This window comes from Onychomys torridus, chromosome 8 (assembly GCF_903995425.1).
Source record: "Onychomys torridus chromosome 8, mOncTor1.1, whole genome shotgun sequence".
NCBI lineage: Eukaryota > Metazoa > Chordata > Mammalia > Rodentia > Cricetidae > Onychomys > Onychomys torridus.
The window spans coordinates 71354003-71376946 of record NC_050450.1 but is presented as its reverse complement, the minus strand read 5'-3'; the positions used below and the strand labels follow the sequence as shown (position 1 = coordinate 71376946).

Below are 22944 nucleotides of genomic sequence, written 5' to 3'. Positions count from 1 at the left end.
TCAGAAAGTCGGAATTGTGAGTAGCAGCAGGAGCTGCAGAATCGAAACAGGATGTAACTGAAATGATTACAGAACCAAGCATAAATGGAGAGAATCTGCTCCAGAGGCGGTTCTGGTGGGCGGCGCAGGAAGCAAAAGGAACATGGTTTATCCATTTCTGAAAAACATGATATTATCTAGCAGTGAGTCAATTTGTACATCTCAAGCTTTTATAAATGTCATCTGTACCTCTACAAGAAAAAGTGTGTTTTAAAAACCAGTTAGAAAAAAAGGCCAGGTATGGTGTATGCCTTTAATCCTAGCACTCAGGAGGCAGAGGCAGGAGGATCTCTGTGAGCTGGAGGCCAGCCTGGTCTACACAGTGAGTTCCAGGATAACCAAGGCTACATAGTGAGACTCTGTCTCAAGAAACAAACAACAACAACAAAAACTCTTCTATGTCGTTACAGACAATATGTTGGTCGCCAAAGCACATAAAGTGTTAGCATAAGAAAAAGTAATACATATCCAAATGACAAAGTAGATAGCTGAAAGAATACCAAGGACTTAATGCGTGTGGTTTTTACTACTATGTATATGCACAGCAGTGCATGTTGAGATGTATGTGTGCACAAGACTGCCTTACCAAGTGTATGGAGGACAGGGGACAACGTTATGGAGTTGGTTCTCTCCTTCCACCTTTACATGGGCCCCAGAGATCAAACTCAGGTTTGATCTTTACTGGTGAGCCATTTCAGTGGCCCTGTTTGATTTTTGAGACAGAGTCTTGCTATATATAGCCCAAGCATCTTGCCTCAGTCTCCTAAGTGCAGAGATTCTAGGCTTATGCCACCATGACCAGCAGTCTAATGTTTTTTGGGAGGTGTAAATAATAAAGATAGAGAAGAAACTGGATGGATCTATAGACAGGTACTAGGAAAGCCAAAGTATCTTGCATACACACTTTAGTACCCAAACCCACTCCTTCCACTAGTCAAATCTACCAAGTGTTGCTAGCAGCTCAAAATGGTTCTCATCATTGGCTATACATTTAAAAAGTCTATAGAGCTTTTAAAAATCTCAATATTCAGCCTAGCATGATGATGTATATGTGTTTGTAATCCCAGCACTTAAGAGGATGGCAGAAAAGTGAATTCCAGGCTAACCTGGGGTACATCACAAGTTCTAGAACAATGTTGCTACTTAGTGGTATTACTATTTCTTGTAGGCTAATCTGGGGTACATCAAAAGTACTAGGACAATTTTGCTACTTAGTGGTAAGACTATCTAAACATTAAATAAAACAGATTAGATAGCAAAGGTCAAAACAGGGATTGGAGAGATGGCTGCTCTTCCAAAGGACCTGGATTTGATCCCAGTACTGACATGACAGCTCACAACTGGCTGTTACTCCAGTTCCAGGGGGAATCTGATGTCCTCTTCAGGTCTCCATAGGCACCAGGCATGCATATGGTGCACAGACACACAGCAGGTAAAATACTCATGTACATAAAATAAAATAATAAATAAAAATTTTAAAGGAAGATCCCCTAACACACACACACACACACACACACACACACACACACGTTAAAACAAAAAAAATCTTAAAAAATAAAATCAATCTTCCAACTGTATTTATCCCACATTTATGACTTTGCTGCATTTGCTTTATAATTCTCTACATATACACAGACCTTTTCCTTATATCATTTAAAGTTGCAGACACCATTCCTCTTTAACCCTGAATATATAACTTGTGTTTTTCAAGGATAAGGAACTTTTCTTAATTATTTTAATATTAAAGTATCAATATATCACCACTATCATCTAATCTAAACAGACTTTGTTCTATGCCTTTCACAGCAACCTGACTTCCATCCCATGCCCAGTTCTAGGGTACATTCATCTAAGAATATGCATTACATTTATTATCATGTCTCTTCAGTCATTAATCTGAAACAATTTCTTTTCATGATAATATTTTTGTTTTTAAAACAGGGTCTTACTGTGTAACCCTGACTAGCCTGGAACTCTGAAGACCAGGCTGGTCCTGAACTCACAGCAATTGATTTGCCTCTGCCTCCCGAGTGCCGGGTCATGATAAGACGTTTTAAGTACAGGACCCTTATTATGAGAAGCACTTTAAGCTTGACATGGGTTTTCTGCATTCCAATAAGATTATGAATTTTGGGCAAGCTAACCTCACAGAAAATCACACCCAAAGGCGAATGGTGTCACTTTGAACTGTTAGTGGTGATGTTAACATTGACTATATGAATAAGCTTCTAAATACTGAATTTGGTTTTCATTGTTGTTGGGTTTTTTGTTTGTTTGTTTTGTCTTTTTTCAATTGTTAAATTTTTTTGTATATATGAATGCTTTGCCTGGTACTCACAGAGATCATAAGAGGGAACCAGATTCCCTGGGACCAGAGTTATAAACGGTTGTGAGTCACCGTATGGATGTTGTGAATCGAATCCAGGGCCTTGATTATTTTCAATAGGTTATAATCCATTATTCTGATCACTTTTTTCATTGTTCAAATTATCCAAATTTGGCCAGTGAAGGCCCTTTTAAGGCGTGGGGATCCTTGATGTCCCATTATTTTCTGAGTATTTCCTTACTTAGAAGACATTCACCTTCAGCTTAACATAGCCCCAGAATCAATATCTGGCCCAAGAGTTCTGGTTCCTTTCAGTGAAAGATGTTGTTTATTTATTTTGGGTTTTTTGAGACAAGGTTTCTCTGTAGCCCTGGCTGTCCTGGAACTCATTCTGTAGACCAGGCTGACCTCAAATCCAGAGATCCACTTGCTTCTGCCTCCAAGTGCTGCAATTAAAGGTGTGTGCCAGCACCACCTGGCTGAAAAAATGTTATTTAGAAACCAAGATTGAGTACTAGGTGTACTTGGCACCTACTCTGACTTACTGGAAATCGGGGTACTCAATCAGTAATTCCACTAGTGTACCAAGCAAAATGTGTATAGTACATACTCCAACTCAGCTAAGCCTCAAGACAACACACCAGAAAATACTTCAAGGCAAATAAAGACAAATTCTATGCCAGAAAAGTTGCCACATTTCAGCCACTAGAGGACACTCACACCTGAGAAGCAGGCCAAGACACTGAAAAACAAGAATATAAACACCACAGTAGTTGGTGCCATGTCCAGAATATTTCAGCAAATACATGACCTGCTGAATACAAAAACAAAGAATTCTGACCCTGAGAAACAAAGAGAGCTCAGCTGTGTGCTTAATAAGCTGAGGGACAGTGAGGCTAAGTTATCTCTGATGGAAGGGCCGTTCACACCTCCAGAAATCTGCTATCTGGAAACAATTTGGGAAGGTAGATTTTCCCAACAAGAATCCTTAGTTCCTAGGCCCCACACTCACGTGTAAAACCCAGTATTATATTACTGACCACAGGGTGATGAAGAGCAGGAGGTGTAGCTCGATGGCAGAGCACTCACCTAGCATGTGCAAGGCCCTAGATTAGGTCCCCAGCACTGGAAAGCAAACATATAAAATCCCCTACACTTTCCTAACTTATTCAAACATAATTATTTGTAGAAACATCAGATTCCCAATGACAGGGTGCAAACACTGGTAGAAAACCTCAGAACATTCTACTTGGGCAGCATAACCCAGCACCTTCACTGAACAGTGTGAAAATCTGATGGGGTTCTACTCACCCTTCTTATTGGTTGTGAAGTACTTGGAGTCAGTCATGATTCTGGATCTTTAGAGTGTACCTATGGTAAGAGTAAAGAATGCTGTTATCCAAATAATGTCTCCAGCAAGGCATCTGATTAATTCTAAGAACATCTATGGTTAAGAATTTCTGTTTGTCGGGCGGTGGTGGCGCACACCTTTAATTCTAGCACTTGGGAGTTCGAGGCCAGCCTGGTCTCCAAAGCAAGTTCCAGGAAAGGTGCAAAGCTGCAGAGAAACCCTGTCTCAAAAAACCAAAAGCCAAAAACCAAAACAAAACAAAACAAAAAATCTTAGTCACTCACTCTAACATTTAAGACAAAGGCTTAGTGCCAAAGATTTCTCCATAACTTTCTAATCAGGAAAACCTGGTCACTCCCCTGTCTCAGGATGGGGTCACTCAAAGTAGGCAAAGCTCAAAGGCAGAAACAATTCTGCCAACCTGTTAAATACTGCTTGCAAAAAAGGGTCTCAGAAAAAATAAGCCTGCCTTGCTCCCAGCCCTGGGAGGTAGAGGCAGGAAGACCAGGAGTTTGAGGTTATTCTCCTCAGCAGAGCTACACAGTGACTTTGAGGTGAACCTGGACTACATAAGACCCTGTCTCAAAAACATAAAGGAAAGAAATGAAAGAGCTAGAAACCACAAACACAATGCAAAATACAGAAATTGTTTTGATATTTGCCACCTAGAGGGTTGCATTGTTTTCATGTCTTTCTAGCAAAAATTCAGAGAATGCTATTATCAATCCATTCACAGTATAAATCAAATAGAAAGCAGACAAATTTGTTTTAAAGATTTTTATTATTTACTTATGTGTATGTGTGTACACCTGTGTGTGCACCCATGCCCAAGAAGGCAAGAACAGGGAGTTAGATCCTGAAGCTAGAGTTACAGATGGCTGTGAGCCACTTGATGTGGGTGCTGGAAATTGAAACTGGGTCCTCTGTAAGAGCAGCAAGTGCTCTTAACCTGTGAGCTGCCTGTGCTTTTTGCAACAGCATTGCCTGTGTAGCCCTGACTGGCCTGGAATTCTTTATGTAAAAGAGGTTGGCCTTGAATTTGCAAAGGTCCTCTCCTCCTACTTTTCTGTCCAGAGTGCTGGCTTTACAAACATGCCACCACACACAGTTCCTTGTGTTTTTAAGACATATCTCATCTAGCCCAAGGAGGTCTCAAACTTGCTACGTAGCTGAAGATGACTTGAATCCCTCTTTCTCCTGTCTCCACCTTCCAGGTGCTAGCAATATGGGTGTGTGCCACCACACCTGACTAGGAATTCTTCTCATAAACAGGCACTTGGATCTCTGAGTTCAACAGCAGCTTGGTCTGCATAATGAATTCCAGGCCAGCCAGGGCTACATACAAAGACCCTGTTTCAAATCACGACAAAACTTTTTAAAGACTAGTAATAGAAATCTTATCTGTGAGTTTACATGTACAAAGACGACCTACAGAGACAATTACTGGGTCCGACAAGAGTGCTATAGCTACTGCTCAAAACCATCATTGTTCATACAGAACGTGGTTATACCACTTTAAATACCTTGGAATCATCAAAACTGCAAACCTAAGACGTGAAAACAAAATTTGTTTAGAAGTTCTTCACCCAGTTACTTGGGAAAAGTGCACAAAAGCATTCTGTCTTCTAAAGCTCACATACACATATATATATATAATTGTTTTTTCTTTTAAGATATGATCTTCTCTGTAAGTGTTGGCATGCTTGAAACCCGCTATAAAAACCAGACTGGCTTCACACTTATGGTGATCCTCCTGTTTCTGCCTCATTAGTGCTGCGATTATGTGTGCCATTATTCCCAGATAACATGAAATTCCAACAGGATTTCTCAGCATACACTGTTCAAATCAGTCACCTTTATTAACAGCCTACACTTGCATGATTTGTACGATTTGATTCCCAGCACCCAACACTGAGACACATCACTGTAACTCTGGTTCCAGGGGATCCAGCACCCTCTTCTGGCCTCCTTGAGCACAAGGCACACACATGGTACACTGACATATACATGGGTACAACACCCATGAATATAAAATAAAATAACAATTTTTAAAAAGCCTGCAACATAGATCCTAAACCAAGAATCTCTGCTCTAACAAAAAGAGATGTGACCAGCTACTTGGGAGGCTGAGGTTAAGTCTGGATAATATAATGAGACTTTGTCTCAAAAACAAAATAAGGCTGGAGATAGACCAGCAGCTAAGAGCACTGGCTGCTCTTCCAGAAGACCAGGGTTCTGTTCCTAGCACTCACTTGGCAGCTCACCACTGTCTCTAACTCTAGTTCCTGGGGATCAGATGCCCTCTTCTGGCCTCTGAGGGCACTGAGTACACAAGTGGTATATAGTCCTACATGCAGTCAAAATACCCATACACAAAATAAAATAAATAAATAAGGGCTCAGGGTAGAGGGCTTGCTGAATATATGGGAAACCTGTGCTCAATCCTCAGTGCCAATTTAGAGCAGGGATATAGCTCAATGGTAGAGTGCTTACCTAGCAGGCATAAGATCTCTCCATCAAAAGAAAAAAAAATTAAAAAGGAAGAAAAATAAGCAGATGAATACATCACAAAATACAACTGACACCATGGTAAACAATTATGATGAAATAATCCCCACCACACAGGCAAAGAATCATGGTGACAAGTTTATCCCTGCCTTAAGTAAAAACAAACAAACAAAAAAACCTCCAAGGAAAAAATGAAAATGGTCTAAACAAAAGCAAAGGAGTAGAAAGGAAGGATGGGGGCGGGCTGGAGCTAAACACATTATATGCATATATGAATATTAAAAATTTAATTAAAAATGAGAAGAGGTGGTAATGGCAGAACCTTAATGTCACTGTGACTTTCAACTCACAATAATCACATATACCTATTTTAAAATGAAATACCCACAAGCACTTGCTAGATAGACACAGCCATGTGAAAACGGATGCCTACATTAGAAACCACAGAAAAATAGCCAGAATGGAGCCGGAGAAAATACAACCTGCCTAGTGCTTCAAAACATAAAATCCTACTGGAGTAAATTTTTGTTTTTCAGGAAATCCCTAGAAATAAGGAAGTCACAATGGAATTTGAACTCATAAGACCTTATACAACATCAAACCTGAAAAGTCACTAACTGATTTATGGTGTGGCCTAAGGACACTGTTAAAGAACAAAGCAGCCTCCAGGCAAAGCACAGAATCACCTGCATTTGTCCTAGCCCACACGTGATGCCACCGCCTTTCACAGGCCTCCCTGTACAAGGTTATAGATCTAGATTAACATAACCTAGTTTCTGCCAAATATAGGTTGTCAAAGTCCGTCCGTCCTCCCCTCCCTTCAGTTCCCCAAAAGAGAAACTCAACACTGAAATAAGATTAATAGGCTGAGTAGAATAAGGTCAGAAAATAAGTTAATAAGGTCTTAATTTTAAATGGTTCTTTGGGAAATGGCAACCAACACTAGGGTCAGGAAGGCCACTATACCCTTCTGCACACATGAAGTCAGTAGCTAGGCAAAGTTCAGTGAACTGTAAAGCAGAAGAGTCATCATTCCAGCCACCTTCGCTTACAAGGCGGAGGTGTAAAGACCATATCTGGCCCAATGTTCAATAGCACTAAGACAATAGCAGCTTCAGATTAATTACCTCATCAGAAACAAAACATTTAAGAGACAAATTCACTCTGATTTCTATTTAGTAACTATACGTTACTACATAAAGAAAGAAGTCCACCAGTTTTACACCCAACTGTTAGGAAATGCCAAGGCATTTTGGGAAGCAAGCCTAGGAGGAAAGAAAAAAGGGGATGGTGTCTCCCTGAATATTCCTTGTGTAACTGGGTTCAGACTTGTGCTTGACACAACAGTTTAAAATAACGATCTTTTACAGAAGGAAAAGATGTAAGGGAACTTCTTTGAGCCCTAATTCGTCAAAACATTTGCTTTATATTAAGTTTACCGTCCATCTAAGGGGAGGCTGTGGGCAGAACACATTCCCCTTTATTTCTCAGGAGTTTGCAAGACACCTGCGATTCGTTCTCATTTTTCACCTCATGTACTCATCCCTGGGATGTGTTCCCCTTTGCTGCGCCTCCTTCACCTGTCGCTTTCTATTATTACTTTGTTAAGTGCACCCTAAGGCTAAGCAGAACTACACAAGGAAAGCAATTAATAATTTAAACTGTTCCTCACTGAAAGCACTTTCTTAGTCAATTACGTGTTCTTTGTCTTTCAAACCACAACGGTTGCAAAAGTGTTTGGCAATTTAAAAACACCCTCCCTTCTAAAAGTTAAAAAGCAGCAAAATAAATTCAACGAAGCATTCATGACACATTCACACTGCTTCACAATGAAAATAAATAGCCTGAGTTTTATGAAGAGCCTTCCCCTAAATAGAAAGCTGCCCAGAAAGCTGATATATCCTGTGAAATTCAAAGAATAAAGAAGCAGCAGGAAATAACAGTTTTTCACTTCTAGTAGAATTTACAGCCTGCCTCAAACTAGACTGACTGCTCCTGATGACCCTAGGGAAGAAGGGCGGGGGGGGGGGGGCACGACGACCAACAATTCCGGGCTAAGATTTCCTTTCATTGGCCTCCCCCTCTCACACAGGGGTTCAATTTTGGAGGTTTCTCCTTCCTCGAAGTACTTTTAGTCCCCTTACGCACTTCCCCAGGTCAAGACCCCGGGGATCTGTTCAGTTTTCACCAGGTCGGGGGAGAAGCCTGGAAACCCCAAATACGGGCGACAGGAGAGGTTTCAATGGCCAAACCGTGTGTGTGTGTGGTGGGGGCGGGGAGATCCTTTCTCCCTTAGCTTTGCCGGACACGTCTCGGCCTTTCAATGAACAGATGCCAGCCGGGAAAACTGGGAGGTTCTCCCTCGGCCTCCAGCCTCTAGCGGCCACACCCCTGGCCTCAACCCTCTCCAACCCGGCCCTGGAAACCTGCTTCGCTCCGAAGCCCCCAACCACAAGCTGCTCCACCCGAGCGCAACCCCATCCCACCACGGCCACCACGGAGGAGGCACTTTTTCCAAGCTTCTCCCTCACAACGGTCACACCCGAGGACTCCCTCCACCCTCAACCGTCACGCTCCTCGGATCTCCTTTCCTCCCGCGCCTGCGACCGGGCTTGGGGTTCCCCTCCCTCACAACCACCCCCAGTCAGTCAGGGACACACCCCAAAGCCAGCCGCCTTGAACTCACCGGAGGCAAGGGCGGGGTGGCGACGGCAGCCGGAGAGCACAGCCCGGGTGGTGGTGTAATGGTTTCCTCCCCGTCGTCACGATTCTTTCTAGATCTAAGCCACTGCGCAAAACCCAGTTTGCCAGGGACAAAGATGGTGGGCCGGAAGCTTTTGCGTAAGAGAACCTCGCCGCGTGACGTCATCCGGGCGCGCGGGAGAACCAAGCAACCTGGCTGTGTCTCTGTTGCCTCGGCAACGGAAAGGTTTCCTTTCTCTGGGTCAGGGCAGTGCCTATAGACCAAGGGACCCGCAGTGGCTTTCCCAAAGGACATGTTAAATAAATGGATAGTCTCGGGATTTATCTCCGTGAACAAGAATTTTGTAAAACCTGAGTGAGGTATCCTACTTTCTTAAACACAAACCTCAGGTAATTTGCCTGTCTGATTCAGAAGCCCATGCAGCTGATAAAAACCGCCTTACTATAAGAGCAGTGGACTAGGAGACAGCGACTCAAAAAGGCTAAGAAGAATTTAGATATCAGTTCCAATCCCTACATTGAATATGACTGGGAAAACTTATTAGTGCCCCACCCCACCCCACCCCGCTCACGCTCTTTGTCTTGTTGGGGCTTAAAGTGGTATAAGGTAGGTTCAAAAACAAAAGAAAAAGTGTCAGGCGATGTAGTTTAGGATAGTCTGGAACTGGAGCCCTCTTGCTTCTGCCTCTAGCGTCCTAGGACTCATCTTTTTTGAACTTTTGTACCTATGCATCTTAGAGGTTCTTCTGCCCAGCTGCTTTCTGGCTTCTCTCACTCCACTGTTGAACAAATATTTATTAAGAGTTACTACAGAAACCTAACTTTTTTTTTTTTTAGCTGTCTTGAAACTTGCTTTGTGGAGCAGGCTGGCCTCGAACTCACTCCTGGCAACACTCGGGAGGCAGGGGCAGGCAGATCTCTGAGTTCCAGGCCAGCCTGGTCAACAGAGTGAGTTCCAGGACAGGCTCCAAAGCTACACAGAGAAACCCTGTCTCAAAAAACCAAAAACGAGTCAGGCGGTGATGGCGCAGGCCTTTAATCCCAGCACTCGGGAGGCAGAGCCAGGCAGATCTCTGTGAGTTCAAGACCAGAATGGTCTACAGAGTGAGTTCCAGGACAGGCTCCAAAGCTATACAGAGAAACCTTGTCTCGAAAAACAAAAACAAAAACAAAAGGAGGAGGAGGAGGAAGAGGAGGACGGGGAGGAGGTCTCTCTTCGAGCTGGAGAGATGGCTCGGGTTAAGAGCACTGGCTGCTCTTCCAGAGGTCCTGAGTTCAATTCCCAGCAACCACATAGTGGTTCACAATCATCTGTAGTGAGATCTGGTGTCCTTGCCTGGCCTGCAGGGATACATGCAGGCAGAACACTGTATATGTAATAAATGTTAAAAGGGGGGGGGGGGATCATGTATGTGTCTTCACTAAACTACACATTTGAGAGTGGGGTTTTTGATGTATTGATTATTTAGCGACTAAAAACAGACACATTACCAAAGTAAAATAAAAATCAACACTATTCTTTTTTTCAGAACTGGGGATGGATCCTTGAGCTTCACACATGTTGGGCAAATATTCTACCACTGAGTTATATCCCCAACCATGACATATTATTTTTAACTGTTTCTTTTCTCATGTAATAATTAGTTTCCTTTTAAAAGAGTAATCTAATGGGTCCATTAATCAAGGTGTCTTGCCCTTCTGGCTAAGAATGAAATGAGACTCTGAACCAAGATTGTTCAACTGGATTATTTTTGTCTTCCTCTTCTCTCCTCCCTCCCCCCATTTCCCTTTTTCAAGTTAAGGTCTTACTGCCATGTAGCCCAATCGCTCAGGTGTTGGGATTAAATGTGTGTGCCAACACATCCTACTTGTCAGAATTGGATCCATGGGCACAATGACAACTTGACACTCATTTTCATTGTAACAAGGTTACTTGGATGAAGTTTTGCTACAGAACTCTAATATGGTTAAATAGCCCTGTTCTTTTTGGGCTATTGTACTTTGTTTTGTTTTTCGAGACAGGATTTCTCTGTGTAGCTTTGTGCCTTTCCTGGAACTCGATTTGGAGACCAGGCTGGCCTCGAAGGGCTACTGTATTTTTTTTTTTTTTTTTTTTTAAGATTTAATTATTATGTACACAGTATTCTGCCAGTATGTGTCCCTACAGGCCAGAAGAGGGCACCAGATCTCATTACAGGTGGTTGTGAGCCACCATGTGGTTGCTGGGAATTGAACTCAGGACCTCTGGAAGAGCAATTGGTGCTCTTAACCACTGAACCCTCTCTCCAGCCTGGGCTATTGTATTTTTGTGAGCATAGGCAAATAGTGAATACCAGGCCAGCCAAAGATAGGTACACAGCAAGAAACTTTTTAAAGCTGAAACAAACTCTTTTTTAAATTAATACTTTTTAGAAATTCAACAATTGCACTTCCCAACAGCTATTTTAGTAAAGTATCATCATATTTTAGAACTATAAAGGTTACTTCCAAAATTGAAACAACTAAACCCAAACCTTTTTTTTTAAGGTTCTCATTATTCAAACCAATTGCTTACGTTTACACCCTAAGGTCTTTTTAGCCAAGGAATTGGAATTACCAGGGAGACGGTGAACTCATCCAAATTCCACCAACTCTATCCACAACTCAAAGGAAGTATATAACCTGGACTGTACAAACCCATTGACAGATTACTTTGTGTATACAAACCGAAAAGTACCTAGTCTATCAAAACTCAGCTCGCGCTGGACCTTCAGAATTGCTGCAGTGTATTGGTATCGCTAACTTATCTACTGAGCTGGGGGTGGGGGGCGGAACCAATTTCATGTAGAAGAATGTGCCTAGAATTGTTAACTTAGTTTTACACAAGGAAGACAAGTTAAGCCTGTATGAAAAGTAATCGTCCCAAATTCTGGTAGACAAGGAGAACCTTTTTCATCTTAGTGAAACTTGCTGATATCTGATATTAATAAACGCTAAAGCTCTGCCTCTTCAGCTTCTCGGGCTAAGCACCACCTTCGCCGAGTCTGTGTCGAAAGGACCTGCCCATATTTTCCCCCTGGCTTGCTTGTTCATGGATAGGGGAGTCAGGTAGAGGCCCCGGCTCTGCACAGAGGCTCGAGTCTGGCCCTGCACTGAAGCTCCGCGGAGAGATAACCAGGAACAAATCCACCCACCACATTTGCCAGTCGCCTTGTTAAAGTCAGGAGGACGGAAGCGGAAGTCCCGGTTGGTCATAGAGTTCCCCAGTTCCGGCTCAGGGCCACGTTCGATGCTAGAGTGCCCGTCTTCCGCCCGCTGTCTGGAGGTCCTCGGAGCTTCTGTTTCCGGGTGCGGCTTCTGTCACAAAGCCTAGACCTCCCTTCTCAGGTGGCGTCACGGGTCCTCTGCGCCGCGCCCGAGGTCAGCAAGCAAGGACGGGCGCTTCCCAGCCTGCGGCCGGAGCCGGGCCTCGCAGCTCGGGACTGCAGCTCAAGCGACACGTTCCTTGGCCCACACCTGTCTCCGAGTCACGCTCCGCCCTGTGAGGTGCAGCATTTGACAAGTCATTCCCCAGCCCCCACATGTCACGTCCCCAGTTTCGGAGTTAACAGTCCTTAACTTTGAGATTCCCTTCCTCTGCCTCATAAGTCTTTTTTTTTTTATTTTATTTTATTTTTTTAACCCTAGTTGATTTTGCTCGTGTAAAATTAAATTTTGGGGTGCCATGCAGAAAGATTAAGACTCAGCACCTCTTTGATATAAAACAAGTTCATGCTCGGTAGAGTATTTGTGAGAAAAGTGAATCCCAGTACACACAGGATACCATGGCTGAGCACGGGGCTCATATCACAACTGCTGCGGTGGCGGACGACCATCCATCCATCTTTGAGGTGGTAGCACAGGACAGTTTAATGACAGCAGTGAGACCCGCTCTTCAGCATGTGGTCAAGGTAAGGTATTATTTCTCTGAAAGGTTTCAGGGACGACTGGAGAAAACTCAAATTATTTTACAAGTAACCAAGAGTTTGCAGTGATCAACGTGTGTCATTCATATCCATCGCTTAATTTACACCCAAAGAGCCCTGGACTCAATTCCTTAAACCTCGGGGAGCTTAGGCTATACCCCAAAAGCGAGTTATTTAAGCTAAGTGTGTTGGTTTTAGAAGGAAAAGGTTAATGTGAATACAAACTGAAGACTGTACTAAAACGAATGTTTTTGCTCCAGGTTCTTGCAGAATCAAATCCTGCGCACTATGGCTTCTTTTGGAGGTGGTTTGATGAAATCTTCACTCTGTTAGACTTTCTGCTCCAGCAGCATTATCTTTCTAGAACCAGTGCCTCATTCTCTGAACATTTTTATGGCTTAAAGCGGATTGTGTCAGGGAGCTCCCAGCAGCTTCAGAGACCAGCCAGCGCTGGTCTTCCCAAGGAGCACCTTTGGAAATCTACCATGTTCCTTGTTCTTCTTCCCTATCTGAAAGTGAAGCTGGAGAAGCTGGCTTCTAGCTTGCGAGAAGAGGATGAATACTCTATCCACCCTCCTTCTTCACACTGGAAACGATTCTACAGAGCCTTCCTGGCAGCCTACCCATTTGTTAATATGGCCTGGGAAGGCTGGTTTCTTACACAACAACTTCGATACATTCTCGGAAAAGCCGAGCACCACTCTCCCCTGCTGAAACTGGCTGGAGTTCGGCTGGGCCGACTGACAGCTCAGGACGTAGAAGCCATAGAGCACAGACTGTCTGAAGCCAGTGCCGTGAAGGACCCCATCCGAAGGTAAGACCATACCATTTTCTAAAACCCCCTCATTAACAAAATTTAAAGTTGTACACCAATCATCTGGTTTACCCCAGTCTTTTATTAAGTTACAGCAAAGTCATTCCTCACATCCATAAACAAGGACTGCCATTCTGGTCATCTTTCCTGTCATAATAGGTGCATCTTGCTGCACGCCTGCTATAGGCAAGGCCCCATTGGAGGGATTTGCTTTGTGTATATTATCTTATGCCTCATCACAACCTGATGAATTAAATACAGTGACTTCATTTTTTTAAATGTATTTATTTATTATGTATACAGTGTTCTATCTGCAATCATGCCTACATACCAGAAGAAGGCATCAAATCTCATTATAGATGGTTCTAAGCCAACATGTGGTTGCTGGGAATTGAACTCAGGACCTCTGGAAGAACAGGCAGTGCTTTTAACCTCTGAGCCATCTCCCCAGTCCCCACAGTGACTTCATTTAACAGTTGGGGGAAACCAACAGCTAGATGACACAGAGCCAAGATTCAATGCAATGCAATACAATTGTGAAGAATGTTCTCATCCATGATGCCACACCACCTCTGGCTAATGCTTATTCTCCCACAAGTTTGAAGATGTATACATCTCAGCACTGCTCAGTTACTGTTTAGGTCTATTTCTTTTTCTGGGTGGATTATCTTCCATTTTAAAATTCTGTAAAATCGTATCTTTAATGCATTTCTCAGATCAAAGCATAATCTTTTGTTGTTAAAAACAGGTTGGGAGGTGAGGGGGACGGGACGGGACTGGAAAGATGGCACAGGGGTTATATGAATGGCATGTACTGCTTGCTCTTCCAGAGGACCAGAGATCGATTCCCAGCACCCACATTTGGCAGTTCACAACAGCTTGTAACTCCAGATCTTCTGACCCAACTGGTAGCTGCATGCACATACAGACAAGCAGACACAAACATAAAATAACTATTTTAAAAACTCTGAAACACCAGAGTTTAGGTGTACACACCTAGCATGTGGACTTAAATGAGCGAACTGCTTACAACAGACCCTCCTGTCCCAGAGCATCTCCAAATCAGTGACTCCCACCAAGTGTGGAACTGCACTCAGTCACTCTGGGACCACACCCAAATCAACTGTTCTCTTTGCCCCTTGTTCTCTTTCCCAGCAGCGTTGGGGAGAAGATAAAGTCAGCTCTGAAGAAAGCTGTGGGTGGTGTCGCCTTATCCCTCTCCACTGGCCTTTCCGTGGGTGTATTCTTCCTGCAGTTCCTCGACTGGTGGTACTCTTCTGAGAACCAAGAAACCATCAAATCACTAACTGCTCTGCCTACCCCACCACCACCTGTACACCTAGACTACAACCCTGATTCTCCCTTGTTACCCAAAATGAAGACAGTGTGCCCGCTGTGTCGTAAAACTAGGGTGAATGATACAGTTCTTGCCACCTCTGGCTATGTGTTCTGTTACCGCTGTGTGTTTAATTATGTGAGGAGTCACCAAACCTGTCCCATCACAGGCTATCCAACAGAAGTCCAGCATCTAATTAAACTCTACTCTCCAGAGAACTGAAAGAGATTAGCATATTATCTCCCAGCTCAAGTTTTCTCCCATAAGGCCACAAGACTGTTTTCAGTATGGCAAACAACAATGATACTTCCCTAATTCATAACTACATTGATTTTCAGTAACTATATGGATTCCTTTAAAAGGATGTATCCACTTGGTCCTAGCTTTTTGGTTTGCTCTCTACCAAGCTGGTTATGCAGGAGAATCAGGATTGCAGGTGGTGTGAAGGCCAACGTGGAGGTGGATTAAAGATCACTACAAGTGTTGCTTGTTCTCAAGAGTAAGATTTTGAGCTGAATGTGGTAATGTGATATTTGCTCTCAGATGGAGGCATGATTCTGAGTTCAAGGCCAGCTTAGGCCACCAGAGGGAGACTGTCAAAAAGGTAAAGTGAAAGTGAGAGACCATGATTAAGAGGGATACAAGCTCACAGGAAAAGCCAGGTTAGACCTTATCCAAGAGGTGGTTTGGAAACAGGCTCTCTTTACAAAGTATTTTTCTTTTTTTTTTTTCCACAAGAAAGGAAGATACAACTTTATTAGAAAAATAAAAAAATAAAAAAAACATAAAAAAAACCAAAAGGGGTCAGTTTTCAACGGATGCCCTGGTGGATAAGGCTACTTTTAGCTACACTGGCTTTCTCCCTCTCCCGCCGCAGGGCAGGGTCCAACTCAAAGCAGCGCCACAGCCGCAGAGTCTCATCGACTGCTGCTGATGCCACTGTGGCCCCATCTGGACTCATAGTAAGACTCAGGACCCGGGCTTTGTGACCTTTGAGCTCAGCCACCTTGGCCGTGGTTGGGTATACAAAGTATTTCTTTACCTGGGAAGCAGAGGCTTTATCAGACTGCATACAATATGAAACATGGACTTCCTCGTTATAGAAATACTTAGGGACATTTTAGAGAAACAACCCCTTCCATATACTGTGACTTACTAACATCTGCTTATTATCAAATTAACAAATGCTAATAATTATCAGCATTTGAAGAGTCCTTCATGAGCCATACCTGTCTCTCTTGGGAAACAGGTTAAAGAAAAGTAGAGTTTGTGTATAGGGAGTCTGGAAATTTCAATGTGAGTGAAAGCTAGCAAGCAATGGTGAGATGCAGTAAAATACTTAATGGAATGTTTACCGAATGCTTATCTAATAAATACTTAATGAAGAGCAAAAGCTTTCTGCTTGCTCTTATGAATCTTCTCAATTGACAGTTTGCTCAATTGACACGAATCATCCTAGGTATTATGAAAGTTTCTATGAAACATTTAAGTAAATTTTAACAATACATGATTCTGGGAAAGAATTGTTCCATGCTGTCATAATTGTATGGAAACTCAAAAGATTACTTCAAGAGTTTAAAATAAATTTTCATTCAGATCACCTTTGGCTTCTTGAAGCATTCCTGTATTGATTAAAGTTTTGCTTATTAGGGTTGGGGATTTAGCTCAGTGGTAGAGCGCTTGCCAAGCAAGCGCAAGGCCCTGGGTTCGATCCTCAGCTCCAAAAAGAAAAAAAAGTTTTGCTTATTAAAAAGACAAATCTAATAATGAGAACAAAATCATGTTCCAACAACAAGAATACCACCTTGTATGAAATAGCATTTACCAGAGACCCAGCGGTTCAGTTACTGATTTAGGAAATTTTATGATAGCGGATGGACAAGCTGACTGAGAAATGGCTTCTAAAAAATCATTAATGTAGGATGAGTGAAAATAATTTGTGTGGATGCCTGGCATAATATGTGACTCATGCTGGCAACTGAGAGCATATTCTCTGGCACCATAAACATGATATAATTTTACTAGGTTTTAAAATGGACAATCCATCCTGTGGATTTAAAAATATTAAGCTTATGTATACCAGAAGACAAGATTATGGTCTTTTACAAGCTCTTGTAAAACCTCATCAAAACAAAGGCCTTACCCAAACAAATACCACAGTTAACTACAACACTTTTAATACAGTTATAAGTCAGTAAGGAATTGATTCCAATTCAGGGCAAAATGATGACTCCTCCATGAAGTCTTCAATCCTGGCTTCTCACCTGGACCTAAGAAGGAAAACATGAAAGTATCAGTAATTCCAAGGATAGAAAAGAATACTCTGACACAGTAAGCCAGTACCCACATAGGTTCAAATACACCTGTGTGGTAAGACAAGCACAATCAGCTCAGAGAGAAGATTACCGGATCATGCCCTGGTCAAAGCCAGAGCCAAGGCAATGGCAATACCAGGTCAGACTATACTTCGCTCATCATTGCATCATTGCATCATTGCATCATTTCATTTCCCCTCCCTGGATTTCCTACGGAGCACCTATTTTCAAATCCAAAAGAAATCTAGGCTTACATACCAAAACGGCTGCTTTTTTTTTTTTTGTGTGTGTGTGTGTGTGTGTGTGTAGATGTTTCATTTTGAATTTCCTATAAATACTTTCCACTATGTGGTAAGTAATTGCTATACAAAAATAAAACTTACACAAGTTTTGTTTGTGGGCAGGGGACTGTATTGTTCTCACAACAGAGTAGTGAAACATTTATCACGCAAAATTTTTTTTAGAGCCCAGGCATGGTGGTGCTTGCCTTTAATCTCAGCACCTGGGAGGCAAAAGACTGTCAGAACTGAGTTTGAGGTCTGCATAGTGAGTTCCAGGACAGCCCTGGAGCTACATAGCAAGACCCTGTCTCAAATCAACAACAAAAAAGTTTCTGTTGTTTTTAAATTAGTCCAACCTCCATTTATCTGGACAAAAATCTTAGAGATGTCTGTGAAGAAACATATGACCTAATTTAAAGTGGTAGCTATAGAAAAGATTCTCTACAAAATTATAAATCATTTAACATACAATTCAACTGCCAACAACAATTTAAAAACACAGGCCAAATGCTTGTAGTTCCAGCTACTCTAGAGGGTAAGACAGGAGAGTCACTCGAGCCAAGGAGGTAGAGGCCTGAGCAACACAGGAAAACTTTTAGTGAACAAACAAAATTATACAACACAATTTTTTTTTCTATCAGAATCTTCTAATTTCAGTACAAAAACTGAGAGGCTGGGCTCTGCTAACGGTCTATAGCAATTAATAGCAGAATGAGGAAGAGATGAGAGGTCTGAATGCCAGGTTTATATCTTCCCACCTCTTAACTTCTCAAATCCTGCCCTTTACTAATATAGGAGAAACTACTGGCACTGGGGAGATGTCTCAGCAGTTAAGAGCACCGGCAGCTCTTAACAGAGGACCAATAACTGTCTTTAAATCCATCTGCCTGACAACACTGTGATTCAGTGGGCCTCTTGCCTCTGGTTTCCCTGGGCACCAACACATACATATACACACTAACCAAAAACCTATAAAAATGTGATTTGTCCACTACAAACATCCAATTACTTACCATGGCCCAGGGAATAAAATCCAAAACTACTTTGCTTGGCATCCAAGGGATGTCGAAAGGTCACAAGTGACGCCCTTGGTCAGCTCCAGAACCACAACAACAAAAACTACCCCCAAAACAAGAACAAAAATCAAGCCAGGTGTAGTAGTGGATACACCTGTAATCCTACTGCTTTGGGAGGTTGAGGTAGAAAAATCCTGAGTTTGAGTCCGACATTGGCAATACAGACCATGTCTTAAAAACAAATAAAATCCCAATTTTAAAACTACATTTCTCCTTATCTAATTACTAGCATAACCCTAACTCTCATAGACCACCCAACCCAGACTATTTAAGTTCTCAGATCTATTTGACTTGTGCCTTCCCCTCGATAGAAACCCTTCCTCCAGTTCAGTTCTGGCTCTCCAGCTGCGACCCTCTGCTCTGCCACTTTTTACATGAGGCTTTATCCCAATCAATCCCAAAGGAAGGCTCTGCCCTTCCTCTGAATTAGGGAAGAAAATCTGTGGAACCAAGTCCACTTAAAGATGCAATCAAACTGAACCCAAGTTCCTGCCAGGCCCAGCAAGGTACGTCTTCCTAGTTCTCTGCCTCTCTACACTCTACCTGAAGCTTCTTCCCTGTCTCAATGGGAGAAAGGCTGGGTATACTTTCGGAGCTACTCAAATGTCACCTCTTCTGTTAAATGCCCTGAGCTCCCTTAGTTAGTTTCCTCTGACCTCCACAGCTTTCTCTTCCATCACAGCAACCATCACATATCAACTGTGCACCAGTTAACCAGTCCCCCTTCCCCCGCCCCTCCTCCATCTCTCCCACTAGCCCTATCTTACTAAGTTCCTAGAACCGAGGCTGACTGTTACGAGCCTGGAACATCGGGATTCAATAAATGACCCCAGTAAGCAACCCTTCCCCGCTAAGCTCTATGGTCCTCGATTAGAAAAGCATCAGCACAATGTATAATGCCAGCTTACCTCCCACCTGTCACGAGGGTAAGGACCATACCTCAGGCATCTCCAAGCTCTCATTCGCCCGTCCTCTAACACATGGCGCTCTGCACAGATTCCTTTGCAGGCCAGCGAGAACTTACACACCGTAGATCCTCAAAGCAAAAAGAGATAAAGTCCAAACTCCACCAATTTGGGGAGACAGAAGCCATCCTTAGTGGGGAAAGAGGACTGAGACGGGACTTGAATCAGCACCCAGCCTGGACTCCTCCGCAGCCAGGACCGGGACTGTTAGGAAACACCTCCAGGGTGCAGGGGAGGGATGATGGAACCCAGCTCTCGGACGCCGCGTCCGGACCGCACAGCATTCCCGCGCCCTATCCCCCTCCGCCTCGGCCGGCCTGCATCCCACAACCCCGCGCGCGCCAGACAGCCAATCCCGCGGCAGCCAGAGCTTCACGTGAGCAGCTGTCAGGCGGGGCTGACATGAGGAGCAGCCAATCGGAGGGCAAGATGAAAGGCAGGGGGTGGAGCTAGTGTAATGGCGGAGGCTACTTCTCCGGGACATCTGACAGTCGGGTCTGTGTTCTACGAGTTAGGCCTGTGGTGTTCTGTACAGCGAGCAAAGCTGTTTTTCTTCTCCCTATGATACTCTATTCATGGGATTCCTGGAGACATAGTGATTTTCCGCATACTTTGATAAAGAGTGGGAAGGGGAGAGGCGAGAGACCACCTTGTCTTGAACATCTTTAAAGACAGATTTTTAAAAAGATGTATTTATGATTATGCATGTGTGTTTTGCCTGCATGTATGTCTGTACACCATGTCAATGCAGAACCCGTAGAGGTCAAATACCCTGGGACTGGAGTTACAGATGGTTGTGAGCTGCCACGTCAGTACCAGGTAATCAAACCCTGGTCTTGGACATTTTAAATAAAGGTGCCCTGAGAAAGCGCACCTAAATATCAAGTTGGCAAGACCAACACGGATGATTTCTTGGCAGAGGAGGCATTTCATCTAGGTCTTGAAGAGCCTTAGGAATTAGGAGATTCTGCTGGGCATGGTGGCCCACGCCTTTAATCCCATCACTCCTGAAACCAAGGCAGGAGGATCTCTGGGTTTGAGGCCATCCTGGTCTGTATAGGGAGTTGCAGCACAGCCAGGACTATATAGAGAGAGCCTGTTTCAAAAAATAAACAAACAAAACAGAGATTCTGAGATAAGTAATTATTTAAACTCATGATAAAATAGTTGCGAATTCTAGTTTACCAACTTTTGGCAAAGCAAAAACCACAGTTGTTGAGGTGCTTCTCAAAATTCTGTGAGCTGTACAAACAGTCGCATCCAGCATAAAAAGCAAACAATACAAACTAAAAAATGCTTGGGGCCCAAACATCCCCAAAAGGATACTTCAGGGAGTCCAGGATAATATGTTCAATAAGCATTCCAGGAGCCATTCTGATTCACTGCAAAATTTAAGCACTCCTGTTAGTATTACCAACATGGTAGGAGATTGGGAAGACAGGCTGGGATTTTGCTAGTAGCACTAACTGGTTGGATGTAGACTTCAGAATACTCAGAGTAGTGGGAGACTGAATATTTCAGAAGCCAGGTAATTAAGCAATCAGGGTAATAGTTAAGGAAACAGTGTACAATTGTGTTTAGATTAGAGTGGGGCAGTGTAAACACTTTGGAAGCAATCTCAAGAGCTAAGAAGAGCTTAAATGATAATGGCAGTGGAAATGGAGAAATAGCAAAGCAATGGCAAATATGGATTGTGATAGCGATAAATAGGGGTGGGCAAAAGGACTTGAAGAAATAATGAGGAGAGTTGTAGATTAATTTCTAAATGGTATTATTAAATAAAAAACACAGAGCCAAATATAGGGGTGAAAGCTTTAGAGAGCAAGGAAATAGGAATAGCCACCAGCCAACCTAACCTCACTGGTTCTGCAGCTTCCAAATGAGCCTTTATTGCCTTGCTGTTCTGCCCTCTCAATAGCTCTTAGCCTAGCTACCTCACTTTCTTGTCACTGCCTGTCTTTATAGACCTCCAGGTCCCTATGGTTGGTACTGGGATTAAAGGCATGTGTCACCAGCCATACATAATGAGGTCAGGTGCCCTCTTATGGCCTGCAGGCAGAAATACAGACAGAACACTGGATACACAATAAATACATTAAAAAAAAAAAAAAAAAAAAAGGCATGTGTCACCACGCTTGGCTCTGTTCCCTAGTGTGGCCTTGAACACACACAGAGCCTGTCTGCTAAGTGATCGGATTGAGTCACTGCCTGACTTCTATGTTTACTTAAAATGGCTTGCTATTTCCTCTGATCTCCAGGCAAACTTTATTAAAGCACAAATAAAATATCACCACAGAGAGTAGAAGGGACACAACAAAGTGTCATCTATACCACATCATTCAAGTCTGGTCTAAGACTGTCCTAAAACCCTGTAGTTTAAGGACAAGCTACAGCAAAGAGAGAGTGCCTTTGTGTGGGCTGTTTTCTCTGCCTGGCTTGTCTTCCCCCTTTCTGTCTCCCTTCTCGATTTGGTTCTAGCTCACACATCATGTCATTTAGGAGTCTCATAAGCACTGCTATTGTCACTTGTCAGGGCTGTACATACACAGCCAGCTCTCCAGAATGGCTCTAGAGTGCATTTGTCATGCACACAGCTTTAGATTATAGATTATACTAAGAAATTTAAGCTTTCAGTCCTTTAGTTGCTCTTCTGCAAAGAAAAAGAGGTTAATGATATTGTGTAACCCACAGAACGGTTATAAGATAAATGAGGGGCGATGTCTACTGCATGGAGTGATCATTGATATTAGTGGTATCATGAGTTAATAGATGGTTTCTGTCTGTAGCTTATGAATGGAACAATGTCTTATTCTCCCAGCTATCACCACCTTACTGGTGGTGGTAGTAGATGGGCTTTGGATTCAGCTAGGCCAGTGCTCAGATCCCAGTTTTGCTCTTTGCTGGATGGGTAACCTTGAGCTTTATCTTGTTGAACTGTTTTTGCCATTTATAGGACAATGAAAATAATCCATGTCTTTTAAGTTTTTAGGATGATACGAGATAATAAAAAATGCATAGTTTAGCCTGAATGAGACAGTTACTAAATGTCAGTTTTTTAATTTTAGTGTGAAGAGGTTGTTGTGTTTGGACCATAGTAATTAATTGCTCATTAGCTGATTACTAAAGCTGACATTATATGCCCAGTGCCATGGATAAATCTTTATGTGTATCATCTCATTCTTTTTCATATACTAGAGAAGGCAATATTATCCCTGATTTACACAGAAAGGTCTTGAGGCTTAGGTAAGCTTTACCAAAGTCTACTAGCTAGAATAAGGCAGCTAGG

General features: G+C 42.9%; 2 protein-coding genes, 1 long non-coding RNA gene and 1 other non-coding gene across 5 annotated transcripts in view; 1 reads left to right on the top strand and 3 right to left on the bottom strand.

Annotated features, from left to right (window-relative positions):
- Positions 1-9058, bottom strand: part of Ap2b1 (adaptor related protein complex 2 subunit beta 1) — a 118068-nt gene extending 109010 nt beyond the window's left edge. The window contains exons 1-2 of the mRNA XM_036195554.1: positions 8911-9058; positions 3677-3736 (exon numbers count right to left, since the gene is read on the bottom strand). Of these exons, the coding sequence (XP_036051447.1) occupies positions 3677-3713 (37 nt within the window). The 5' untranslated portion in view covers positions 3714-3736; positions 8911-9058. The remainder of the gene's footprint in view (positions 1-3676; positions 3737-8910) is intronic.
- Positions 9059-12206: 3148 nt separating this feature from the next.
- Pex12 (peroxisomal biogenesis factor 12) lies at positions 12207-15774 on the top strand. 2 transcript variants are annotated; one of them, XM_036196450.1, is made up of 3 exons: positions 12207-12856; positions 13132-13685; positions 14844-15774. In XM_036196450.1, the coding sequence occupies exons 1-3, from the start codon at positions 12731-12733 to the stop codon at positions 15241-15243; spliced, it is 1080 nt and encodes a 359-aa protein (XP_036052343.1). In that variant the 5' UTR covers positions 12207-12730; the 3' UTR covers positions 15244-15774. The 2 variants fall into 2 exon arrangements, with proteins under 2 accessions (XP_036052343.1, XP_036052342.1); XM_036196449.1 differs by having other exon boundaries at positions 14841-15774.
- A 1402-nt stretch (positions 15775-17176) lies between these two features.
- On the bottom strand, positions 17177-19987 carry LOC118589292. The gene is made up of 2 exons (XR_004945654.1): positions 19602-19987; positions 17177-17291 (listed from the first exon to the last, which is right to left on the bottom strand). It is a non-coding gene; the product is annotated as an uncharacterized LOC118589292 (long non-coding RNA).
- On the bottom strand, positions 17408-17504 carry LOC118590519. The gene has a single exon (XR_004945809.1). It is a non-coding gene; the product is annotated as a Z30 small nucleolar RNA (small nucleolar RNA).
- Positions 19988-22944: the final 2957 nt, after the last annotated feature.

What these genes read in the sequence shown, in the direction of transcription:
- Pex12 (XM_036196449.1), top strand. Translation starts at nt 12,731, where the DNA reads ATGGCTGAGCACGGGGCTCATATCACAACTGCTGCGGTGGCGGACGAC. An exon ending in CTCTTCAGCATGTGGTCAAG is followed by an intron (nt 12,857 to 13,131) that starts GTAAGGTATTAT and finishes TTTTTGCTCCAG; the next exon opens with GTTCTTGCAGAATCAAATCC. An exon ending in GTGAAGGACCCCATCCGAAG is followed by an intron (nt 13,686 to 14,840) that starts GTAAGACCATAC and finishes TCTCTTTCCCAG; the next exon opens with CAGCGTTGGGGAGAAGATAA.